The 12,843-nt window shown below is 45.8% G+C and overlaps 1 protein-coding gene across 1 annotated transcript in view; it reads left to right on the plus strand.

Annotated features, from left to right (window-relative positions):
* LOC147748230 (keratin, type II cytoskeletal cochleal-like) overlaps window positions 1-12,843 on the plus strand; it is a 214,146-nt gene that overhangs the window by 23,856 nt on the left and 177,447 nt on the right. The window contains exon 3 of the mRNA XM_086959155.1: window positions 8,143-8,203. Coding sequence (XP_086815281.1) covers window positions 8,143-8,203 — 61 coding nt within the window. The remainder of the gene's footprint in view (window positions 1-8,142; window positions 8,204-12,843) is intronic.

A 12,843-nucleotide genomic window follows, 5' to 3' on the forward strand; every position in this document is an offset into this window, starting at 1 on the left:
GGCCTGTTTCGTATGAACGATATTTGTGGGGTCTTTGATTGCGGCTATAGTGGTCAGCTTCTGTTTGTGTTTAAGATGAGAAGCGAGGAGCTTCCCATTTCTATTCCCATCACATATTTTTAGAGCTTTGAATCTATTGATCCAAACCCCGGCCTGCTTGCTAGTAATTGTGTTGTATTCATATTTTTTCTTGACTAAGAGATCAAGGGCTGTTGCGTTGTCAGGGTTTGATTTGTGAGCGGCTTCTAGGTACCTAATATCTTGTTCTAGTTTTTCCAGATCTTTAATTAGCTTCTTATTGGTTCTGGCTCTGATATTGATGATAACTCCCCGAATAGTGGCTTTAAGTGCGTCCCACACAGTGGAGGGAGCTGTTTCAGGAGAGACATTCACTGAAATATATTCCTCTATAGCGTCAATTATTTGCTGTTTGTTCTCAGGGTCGGCTAGGGTTTCCTCACTGAAGCGCCATCGCCTAGGTGGTAGGATCGACCGGGAGCCAGTTCGGTGCTAATATATGCGTGATCAGAGACTAATTTTGGGGCAATGTCTGTTTCTTCAATGAGGTGAGTGAAGGAGCTCGAGATAAGGATAAAATCAATTCCAGAGTATGAATTATGTGGGGCTGAGTAAAAAGTATAGTCCCTTCCATTGGGGTTCTGGAGGCGCCAAGAATCTTTTAAGAGAAATCGGTTGCAGAGGCGCATGAGTGCCTCGTGTGAGCGGGTGGGATGAAACATGCATTTAGATTGTCGATCAAGTATTGGGTCCAGAGGAAGGTTAAAATTACCCCCTACTACTAACAGGTTGTCGTGTGGGATATGTTTTATGGCCCGGAAGACCGAATCCCAGAATTCCGGCACGTCAGAGTTGGGGCCGTATATGTTCACCACGTGGATCGGGTCATCGTCCCTTAGAAGATGTGTGATGAGCAGCCTGCCCTCCGTGTCATGTGTGTGCGAAACAACAGAGAGGTTAGATTTTTTTTCAATCAGAGTGATCACTCCACCTTTCTTGTGTACAGCAGGGGGGCAGAGTGTGTGCGAGACTCAGTGGAGGTTAATGAAACGTGTGTCCTCTTCTGAAAGTTTGGTTTCCTGTAGTAAGAGAATATCCCCTTTTGATTTAGCGAGGTATTCAAAGACTTTCCGTATCTTTACTGGAGGGCTAAGACCCTTAACATTCAGGGAGACTATATTGAGGTTTTCTGAAAAGGACTTAGTGTCGACCATCGGTATCAGCCGGTATCGCTAATTGGAACATCAGGGTAGTGGAATGGAGTGTACAACCTACTAGGGTCCGCAGCGAAGGTCTGAAAGATAGACCCATCCAAGGTCTCCGAGTGGCGTGTGCGTCATGTGGCCTAACATAGATGTGGGATACTGCATCCTGAAAAGAATATGAAGCATAACAAAAAGAAACAAATATTAAACATGTCAACTCCCTTTTCATCCCCCCACCCCCTCCCTCCTCCCCTCGCTTCCCAACTCTCCTTTCTCACCCTCAACCCCCCTCCCTCCCCCAACATACGCACGTAGGGAGTACGACGGTAGTACCCTCACTAGACAGAACAAGGATAATAAACAGCATATTAACAACAGTGATAACTCAGTCGGGACAATTGTAGGGCAATCAAAACATCCAAAAATAGGACATGAACAACAAACTAATTAAAATTTAAATTATTGCTCATTAATTTCTACATGCAAACAAGGTTAGTTAAATTAAATAAAAGCTTAATTTTTAGATATTTTTGCGAATATTAAATTATATGTATTTATTTTAAATAATCCTAATTGCATTTACTGGTTTTTGTGCTATATTTGTTAGCATTATTTTTATCGCACTGATTCCTGGGGGCATGGGGTTTTATGAACTGTTTATAAGTGATTTTTAGTGAGACTTTAGTATTTTTGACAAAGCTGTCCTGACAATTAATTTTTATTTTTTTTAGCAGTGTTAGTGCTCACTGAAATGTGTTGCCTGTACAGGGAGCGCACCAGTGGCCAGTTAAGCCATTGTGCTGGTGCTGCTTCCATGGCAGGGTTTCTTTGGCTCCCAACATTTTTGATGAAGGCGCAGTGAAGAGATGTTCAGTCAGCAGTCTAGTTTTGACCCTGACGATGTATTTAGACACGGGTGCTGTGCGACCGGTCGAACCGAATAGCTACACTCTGCATTTACTGCTTTTGGCATTATATTTGCTTACATTATTTTGATTGCACTGATTCCTTGAGGGGGTGGGGGGTCTTTATGGACTGTTTTAGGTGGCTTTATTATTTTTATATTACAATTGTCCTGACCATCAATTTTTTTGACTGAGCGATGTCAGTGCTCACTGAATCATGTCGCCTGCCGTTGTGCTGGTGCTTCTTCCCTGGTTTCTTTGGCTCATGCCATTTTGGATGAAGGCAGAGCGGAGAAGAGTGTGTTAAGTCAGTGGTCTAATGTTTGACCGGGACCATGAATTTTGATGCGGGGGCAGTGTGGTCGGGTCGATGGCACGTCAAGGGCGGGCCACAGTCTAGCCCGTCTGCACCTTTCAGAGCCTGGCCATCACCTGTCGCCGGGACCCCTGTTAATTTTGCCAAAGGTAATAAACCTTTGACCACCTTTTCTCATGACATGTTTTTTGCTCTAAAATCATTCTAGTTGTTGTAAAGGGGTACCTGGAACCACCTTTACCCTTTTTTCATGTGTAAATTGCAAGTGGGAATGTTTGAGCCTTCAGGGGACAACCTATTCAGACTATGGGAAGTATGCTGCTACTCCCACCGCCAGCAGAGGAGTTTAGGGGCTGCGGATGAAGACTTTGAAGGTCCGAAGACTTCTTACATGAGAAAAGCACACACAAGCCCTTGGAGAACATTGGAAAGCAGGATGTAGATAGCAAAGTCCAATCCTTTCACTCCCATGACTGAAGTAGCAAGCAGCAGGCCAGCACACAAAGCAACAGGCAGAGTGTCAGTCTCCTCTTAGAGCATCTAGCTTTTCTTCCTTGTATAATATCCTCTTAATCCAGAAGTGTTCTGAAGTTATGGTGTCACAGCTCCAGTACGTATACCAGTTTGACTTTATAGTAGGCAACTGCAAAGTAAAGTATTTGTAATGCAAAAGACCCTGCCTTTCCTTAACCTGGCTCCAGGCACACTACACGGGGGTGGAGACAGCTTTGTGTGAGGACAGGCACAGCCCTATTCAGGTATCAATGACAACTCCTCCCACCACTCTAGCTCAGGAAGACCCATCAGCTTGGTGATGGTCTAGCTGATATGCAGAGCACACATCAACTCCTTTTATCTGAATGTCTAGAGGGACTGCAAAAACAGCCCAATTGTCACCCCCCCCCTCAGACGTGAATTCTACAAAATGGTAAAGCAAGGAAATGCCCACTTTCTAAAAGTGGTATTTCAAACACGCCGTTCAAAAGCCAACACACCAAAATATGTATTTTGACATTTTTAGTTCAGTGACCCCAAATTCCAAATCTCTAACCTTCCCAATTGGATGTTACTCTTGTAAGAGGTTACAAAGCAGCTCCCATGATAACATATGGGAGAGGTAATCCTTGTAATAGTAAAAAACAAAATTAGCAGTATTTCACTATCAGGACATGTAAAACACACCAGTACATGTCATATCTTTCAAATACACTTACCCCAGCCCATGGGGCTACCTTGAGCCTACATTAGGGGTGCCTTACATGAAATAAAAGGTAATGTTTGGGCCAGGCGAGCGGGTGCACTTGCCAGGTCGACATGGCAGTTTAAAACTACCCACACAGGCACTGCAGTGCCAGTTCTGACACATAGTTGCAGGGCTACTAATGTGGGTGGCACACTCAGTGCAGCAGGCCCACTAGTAGCATTTGATTTACAGGTCCTAGGCACACCTGGTTCACTTTACTAGTGAATTAACAGTAAATCAAATATGCCAGTTATGGATAACGTAATCACGAATTCAATTTACAAATGGAGCCTTTGCACTTTAGCGTTGATCAGCAGTGGCAAAGTGCCCAGAGTTAAAAAACCAGCAAAAACGAATATCAGCACAGAGTCAAAAACAGGAGGTTAAAAGCAAAAAGACAAGGGAAAAACACACCAAAAATGCCAGGTCTAACAGGGGTGATGTGTGCGGTTTATAAATAAAATAAATAAATGACATTTAACATTTGTTCCTTTGGGGTTTTAATTTATGTCCCTACCTCACTTATTTTCTTTGGAAGGGTTTTGCAGTATCAGTGCATGGCCATATATGGTACTGGATGTACTCTAGCTCTGAGCTGGTGTACATTTAAAACAGTTTTAGGTAATTAATGGCTGTAGTAACACTAGAAGGGCAGTTTGTAAATATAACACTTTTGAATGTATCCTTCCCTAACTCCCCTCGCTCCTCCCTTAGCCCCTTCCCTTTAGTACTACGTATTTTGCATTTTCCAGCCACTTCCCTCTGTCCCTCCTACCTTTATAACTAGAGACCATTTTATAAATATTTGTAATGAGGGAACAAGTCTCATGTGTTCAAAGACCCATGCCTTGTCCAAGCCAAGTTCAATCTCAGGCCTTTTGAATCAATAGACACATGGGGAATTAAGCTTCTTTCATGAAAGAAAGCTTTTCTTGACGGCTGTAACATTATCCATCAGCAAAATCAAGCTGCATGCCCTTTGCACTCAGACTCTTCATGATGCTATGAATGGAGACTGTGCAGTAAACAGAGTCAGTACCAGTCTATTTGGCACTTAGTGGTGACATCTTCGGGGGAATGGAGTGGATACTTAAAGGTGGTGGTGTTTTGGTTCACTTGTGCTGGTAGGTGGAGGAACATCAGGCCACTTGTGGAGAAGTGTGGCTCAATGCTTAGAGTGGCAGACCTTGATGCAGAACGCTGGCCAGGGACCAGGGTTCGATTCCCGCCTCGGCGGGTTTCGGGCTTAAATTCCTCTGACCGGATATTCTCGCCTCAGTGCCGATTCTAAGCATGGGTCCCACGCTGCAACTCTGGGCAATAGCTTGCTTAGTCTCCACAAAGGCCCCCTGATACACAAGGGATGCCTGGTTTCACCATGGGATGCCCAGGTGTGGACACCCCGCAAGGAAAAGCCAGGAGGGGTTCCCTTGTGGTAGGAGTGCAAGCGCCGGGATGCCTCCAGGTCACTGTTCGCGCTATACAAATACGCCACATTTACATTTACACACTTGTAGCTGAGGATAGTTCACTTCAAGGTGGCTGGTAGCTGCGGGACACTTAGACAAAACATGACAGCAACATTGCACGTCTTGCATGAGGAAAGAGTGTCAAAGTTAGGTTGGCGAGGCTGGGAGACCCACACTTATATACTTACGTATATACTTGGATCAGCACTGGTTACACTCCCCTCAGCAGTCCTCATCTACCGATGCTGTCCAGACATTCTTGGGATCTATGGCTGGGCTTCCTTTTGGCAGTTGACTTCCTGCAGGGTCCAGTCATCCTTCCCCTTTCTCAGCAGGCCAACAGCCCCGAGATCACAGGCAGACCCACAGTTTCTCTCAGCCATACCTCTGGCTTTAAGTGATGTCCCATCATCCCTCGAAGACTGGCTGTAGAAGATATCATCTCCAGATCTCAGGATTTCTTTAGGTACTCTGTAGAGTATCCCCTCTTTGTTTGATGACGAAATTGGACCTGAGTGGGAAAGGTTGGGTCCCACATTTATAGGGGAATACAGATTATGCTGTCAAAGGCTTGAACCTGGTTTGGGTAACTTCTTCCTTTTGTGAATCTCAACTGCATGGAGTAGACAAAGGGTCTTATTTAGAGTTTGGATGATGGGATACTCCATCACAAATGTGGCGGATATCGCCTATGCCACAGTATAAGTGCATTACAAAGTTTGAGCACTTATAATGTGGAGGACGTATTGTCCGCCACATTTGTGATTAATTATCCCATATGCCAAAATCTCAATCAGGTCCATATTCTTTATCTCGGTGAGGCTCTTCTCACAAGGTAGCGATGAGGAGTGTCTTCAACTGGAGCATCCACAGTAGTGGCACCATCACATGGGAAACTCTGCATCTGTCAGTTAGCAGCCCTTTTGGGAGTAGCACTTAAAGGAAGACAAGTATCTGAAAAGAATCCAGTGGCTCAACTCCCCCTGCCCGCTATCAATTCTGACAGTTAATCTGCGGGTTCTCCACCAAATGGTCACTGCTACATTTTCAAATCAGAGCTTACTCCATACTTCAACTATTTGGAAGAATCAGGGGTGGTTCCCTACAACCCAGAAATGCCACAAATGTACTACCATCATCTTGTGCTATGTTGCACCAGAGACCAATCAAATAGGATGCCACATTTCTGGTCAAGCTTACACTCACATTTAAAAGGGCCCTGCTAATAGCACCACATACACAAAGTACATGCACACTTTTTTCAGGATGTCTGTGTAGAGTCTGGTCACGACAACCCTGCCAGGCTTTACTTTAGTAAGGCCAGTATTCACCACACTCTTTCCAAACAAGAAAAAGGTCTGTGTATGACTAGCAATTCAAAAACATATGGTGCACTGCCACCACTGCTTAAGGTATGTGCCCCAGGACATAGACAATAGTCAATTTGAGCATACATTTAGTGTGCTTCTCTAGACCATGGAGCAGGATCAACTTAAACAACCACCCAGCAAATAGTAGGCAGGCATGTATTTTGTGCACGATGGGACAAAAGAAAACATCAGCACATCAGATATCATTCAGCTGGGTTACTCAGGGCAAAAGTTGCAAGTCTGTGGTATATTCCTCTACCAACGGGCACCACCTACCCCACAAATAAACCCTGAACCTTCCTCCACTATTGGAGGAGTTCAACCATCTGATTGACAGAATGGGCTGGGAAGCTCATATATATTCCCACGATGTAGTCCAGGTCTGAGTTTACCCGAGGTTGAAAAGTGACGGATCATTCTTCAGCCTAAAGTGCATGATTTTAAGATGGTACAAGTGAACTGGCAGCCAGAGGACTGCCTTCTACTTTGCACTAGACACCAGTGCAATTTGCCAGTACCCACCGGTCAAGTCAAAAGCAAACAAGAAGTGGTGAGGCCAGCCTGTCAACCAGCTTGAGAGCTCAGGGATCAGTCTAAGTCACCTCAATGAATACCCACACTCACAATGTGCAGTGCAATGGACGTGAACATGAGCACCAGAATAAACAAACCATTGTTTTAGGAGAAAGAAGGGAAGGATAAGGAATGTGGCATAATTGACAGCATTTTCTGCTCAAGCTTGATGGGGACCAATCTGATTCTGTTTGTTGCATGGCAAATTGAAAAGAAGGTTGGAATACCCACCAAAAAAGGAAAATGGTCAGTGTGGCTCCTGAATGAGGATAGTGGCTCGGGATTACATCTAATGGCTACTCCAGATAATAAGTACTCCAATAAATTGTGTTTCCACTCTTCTCAAACGTATGTTTCAATGTTGACAAATGGATAAAGACAGAATAACAGCTACATGCGTATGTTGGCACACAATCTGCATCTTTCAATCTTCATTACCAGAATGTTCAGCCTAATTTCCAGGCATATGCTTGAGAAGGACAAATTAGAAATGAAGCAGGGTGGGAATAAGAGGCACCAGAGAAGGTAAGGGCCGATGGCCCATAAACTTGGGGAAAGGTCCACCCTATTCATCACATCTTCAGTCAGCTGCCCAGATTACCTAACCAACTGGCCACTAAAGGGCACATGGAGAGCAACATTTATGTTAATGACAAATAAAGCAATAAGCAGCCAACAGACATTAGCTAGGAGCCCATCAAACGTCCCCTCATATAGAAATTACACTTAAGTTGCCATCCTTGGTGCAGGTTTTGGGGAACCTGCTGATTTTCATAACTTGTCAGGGACATTGGGTGAACAAGAGCCAATTGTAAGGTGTTTCACTACACTAGCCACAAAAAAGTCTTCCAGATTGGCTAGTCACTTCACTGGGACATTGCCTTGGCTATTTGTAGCAGCCTCATTGAACATCAGATGCTTGCACTTTAACACAATAATCCTGCATATTCCCGCAAGTTAGCACTAACTCTATTTTCACGACTGTGTCACTAGGTATGGGTGAACAGGAGTAATTAAAGTATGTATTGAATATTTCCCAACAGGTATGAAGAGGAAATCACGAAGCGGACCGCTGCTGAGAATGAGTTTGTAATGCTAAAAAAGGTGAGTGCACTTTAAAAAACACTTCATAGATCAGAGGTACTATATACTGACTGTGCTAGTTATGTAAAGATAGTTTTGCTACCTCTGATTGCAAATAAAAAAAAATTATCTTGTCAGATGTTATCTTGCATAGATTTCTTGATGTCCATACACATATTAACGTCCAAAATGACAAAAGGTTAATCACACATGATGGAGCTCCTTGGTCGTATTCATTTCAATGCATTTGGTTATCTGTCTTAGCCAAGTTCAAGTTCAAGTTCAAAATTTGGATAGCGCACTACTCACCCAGAGGGTCTCAAGGCGCTAGAGGAGGGGGGGGTGGGGGGGGGTACTTTACTTATCGAATATCCAAGTTTTTAGTTGTTTCTGAAGGAGAGGTGATTCTGTGTAAGGCGGAGGTGGGTGGGGAGAGAATTCCAGGTTTTGGCCGCTAAGTAGGAGAAGGATCTTCCCCCCATGGTGGATCTATGGATGCGCGGAATTGCGGCAAGGGCTTGATTGGACGATCGTAGTTGGCGGGTGGGGGTGTAAAAGGACAGGCGTGTGTTGAGGCATTCGGGTCCTAGGTCGTAGAGGGCTTTGTGTGCGTGGGTGAGGAGACGGAACGTTATTCTCTTGTTGACGGGGAGCCAGTGGAGGTCTTTCAGGTGACCGGAAATGTGAGCTTGGCGGGGGATGTCTAGTATGAGTCTGGCTGAGGTGTTTTGGATGCGTTGGAGTTTTTTCTGTAGTTTGGCTGTGGTTCCGGCGTAAAGGGTGTTTCCGTAATCCAGTCGGCTTGTGACCAGTGCGTGGGTGACCGTTTTTCTTGTTTCTGTGGGGATCCAACGGAAGATCTTTTTGAGCATGTGTAGGATGTTGAAGCATGATGACGAGACGGCGTTGACCTGTCTGGTCATCGAGAGGGAGGAGTCCAGGATGAAGCCCAGGTTACGTGCGTGGTCCGTAGGTATGGGTGCGGTTCCCAGGGCCGGTGGCCACCATGAGTCGTCCCAAGCAGAGGGGGATGAACCTAAGATGAGGACTTCCGTTTTGTCCGAGTTCAGTTTTAAACAGCTGTTCTTCATCCACTCAGCTACTTCTTTCATTCCTTCGTGTAAGTTGGTTTTGGCGGTGTTTGGGTCTTTGGTGAGGGAGAGGATCAGCTGGATGTCGTCTGCGTATGAGATGATGTTGAGGTTGTGTTGGCACGCGATGGATGCGAGGGGACTCATGTATACGTTGAAGAGGGTGGGACTTAGTGATGATCCTTGTGGTACGCCGCAGATGACTTCGGAGGCCTCAGATCTAAAAGGGGGGAGGCGGACTCTATGGGTTCTTCAGGCGAGGAACGAGATGATCCAGTCCAATGTTTTTCCTTGTATTCTGATGTTGCTGAGGCGTTGTATGAGGGTGCTATGACAGACTGTGTCGAAGGCTGCGGAGAGGTCAAGTAGAATGAGGGCAGCTGTATCTCGGTTGTCCAGTAGTGTTCGAATGTCGTCAGTTGCTGCGATGAGGGCGGTTTCGGTGCTGTGTTTGGCTCGGAAGCTGGACTGTGAGGGAACGAGGGATTTGTTGTATTCGAGGAAGGTGGCGAGCTGACTGTTGACGGCTTTCTCAATGACTTTAGCAGGGAATGGGAGGAGCGAGATGGGGCGGTAGTTCTTGAGTTCAGTGCGGTCTGCTGCGGGTTTTTTCAGAAGGGCGCTGAGTTTGGCATGTTTCCAGCTGTCCGGGAAGGTAGTGGAGTTGAGGGAGCAGTTGATGACGTCTCGGAGATGGGGTGCGATAATGGAGTCTGCTTTGTTGAAAATGTGGTGGGGACATGGGTCGGTTGGCGATCCTGAGTGGATGGAGTTCATCAGGCGGATGGTGTCTTCAGTAATGATTGGGTTCCAGGTGAAAAGGTTGTTAGAGGGGGTTTTGGTTCAGAGGTGGGTGGAGTGTACTGGTCTCTGGAGTGGTTTTCAAAGCTGTTATGTATGTCGGCGATTTTGTTGTGGAAGAATGAGGCTAGGGAGTCGCAGAGGTCTTGGGAGGGAGTGATGTCGTTGGTGCCGGCGGTAGGGTTGGTAAATTCTTTGACGATGTTGAATAGTTCCTTGCTGTTGTGGGCTATGTTGTCAAGTCGATCCTTGAATGCTGATTTCTTGGTGGATCGCATAAGTTGGTGATGTTTGGGGGTGGCGTTTTTGAAGGTGGCCAGGTTGTCAGTGGTTGGGTTTTTTCTCCAGGCTTTCTCGAGGGTGCGACAGCACTTCTTGGATTTCTTAAGGTCATCGTTGAACCAGGGGGCATTTTTGCTACCTTGCTTGATTTGATGGTATTTCAAGGGTGCTAGTTCGTCTGCGCTGTGGGTGATCCATTGTGTGAGGTTGGTGGCTGCTTGGTTTGGGTCCGATGATTTGGCAGGAGGGTTTTGGTGAAGCGATGTCAAGAGCTGGTCGATGGTAATTTTGTTCCAGTTTCTTCGGGGAATTGGTTGTGTGTGGTTGTGGGTCGTGGTCTTTTTGTAGTTGAAGTGAACGCAGCTGTGGTCCGTCCAATGGAGAGCTGTGGTGTGGTTGAAGGAGATGTGCTTGCTGGAGGTGAAGATTGGGCCGAGCGTGTGTCCGGCATAGTGGGTGGGGGTATCAACAAGTTGTTTGAGTCCGAGGTTGGCCAGGTTGTCCAGAAGGGTGGTGGTGTTGCTGTTGTTTTTCTTTTCCAGGTGGAAGTTGAGGTCTCCCAGTAGAATGTAGTCCTCGGAGGAGAGGGTGTGTGGGCTGATGAAGTCAGTGATGTCTTCGCTGAATTGTGTGCGGGTCCTTGTGGCCTGTAGAGGAGGGTGCCTCTGAGTGTGGTCTTGGGGTCGGTGTGGATCTGGAAGTGAAGGTGTTCGGCGGTGGTGAGGTTATCGTCTGAACTGGTCGTGATGCGGATGGTGTTCTTATGGACGATGGCGATGCCTCCTTTGTAGCCGTCCGGGATGGCTATGGCGATGCCGGGAGCTGATGAGGCGTTCATCCAGGTTTCTGTAAGGAAGGCGACATCCGGCGATGTAGTGTCGAGTAGGTTCCAAAGGTCAATGGCGTGTCTGTGGACCGAGCGGGTGTTGAGCAGGATGCATTTCAGGTGGTTAGAGTTGGAGCTCTGGTTGGAGTTTGTGGATTTGGTGTGGGATGTGGTGCAGTCGAACTTGCAGGAGTGGCAGGTGAAGGGTCCATGGGTGTGTCCTGGGGCGGCTTGGTAGCAGTCAGGGAGACGGCAGGGGTTGAGTGCCGAGAGGGTGACAGCGTCGTACGTTATGCGGGTGGAGTGGATTTTGCGGGGGCCAGGGGGTCTGGCGCTGGGCGCGGTCCAGGCGCGGACGGGCGTAGACGGGCTTACCTTTGGCGCACCTTCGGCGCGCATGGGGCGCGACCGCAGCGCGTAAACGCTGCGCGTAAGTGCATCTGTCATAAATTGATAGTGGAGGGGGCGGAGCGAGGGAGGAGCAACTGGGAGGCGGGAGCGGGAGGAGGGACGGGCCAGGAGTCAACAACAAAATGGCAGCACAAACAAAAAGCGAAACAGGGGCACCACCGGAACAATGCTACGATCTGGGAAGTGGTAGCGGCACAAAGAGGCACAAATAATTCTGCAGGCAATGCAAGCAGTGCAACAATGGCAATTAGCCCAATGAGCAAAAGCACAACAATTAGCAGCAAGCACTACGATACCAGGCAGCAAGCGCTACGATATCAGACAAAGTTACAGGCAATGATTTAGCAGCAAGCGCTACGATATCAGGCAGCGAGCAGTACATAAAAGAAATAATTATATACATTTTATATTTACGCATTACTTCCCATTTTATTCAGTTTCAACGTTAGTAAGCAAACATGAGTTAGCACAATATGCACTTTCCTAGTTGTACATTTTAGTCTATAGCCAGTGACATACTTCTATTCTCATTAAGAAGCATTAGTTATTAATAAAATCTGATACAACAATACTAAGGGGACACTTATACCTTACTGCAAAGATAAGGGGCCCCCTGGTACTATAAGAAGTTCACCTAGACAGGGAAATACATACTGTAATTAATCTAGGGCAACTTCAATTCAATTGAAAATTTAAAACATGTCAAATATTAGTAGTGACACTAAAGTTTATAAAAATACAAAACAATGTATTTATTATATATGAATTTGTTGTACATTTAAAAACATGATAGATATGAATTTACAGAGACAATAGTTTGTGCAACATACTCACTGCATACATCCACCACACAAACATACCACAATCTAATGGTTGTTTCAATACAATTTTTGGGTGGTTTGCAAGTTGTCTCAAGACAACTTGGACACCACCCAAAAATGAAGCGATCAATCAGATTTTCTGTTATACTCTATATGGCTCGTCTTTGACTAATTACTACACAAAGCAATGAATTGTATTAATATCAAATATATTGAGTATTGAAACAAGCATTAGATTGTGGTATGTATGTGCAATTTATGTCCTTTTTTCCAACATCCTGGGGATTTTAAAGATACACAGGGATTTTAGGTTTCACTCAAGGAAACCTACAAAGTAGCCTGAATATAGCTAAGATCCTCATTACAATGTCAGTCTGAATGCTTTCTAACCGACTAGAGTTCAGAGAGTCTGACCGACCGATTACGATG

The sequence above is a fragment of the Lissotriton vulgaris genome, chromosome 1_1, assembly GCF_964263255.1.
Source record: "Lissotriton vulgaris chromosome 1_1, aLisVul1.2, whole genome shotgun sequence".
In the NCBI taxonomy this organism is placed as follows: domain Eukaryota; kingdom Metazoa; phylum Chordata; class Amphibia; order Caudata; family Salamandridae; genus Lissotriton; species Lissotriton vulgaris.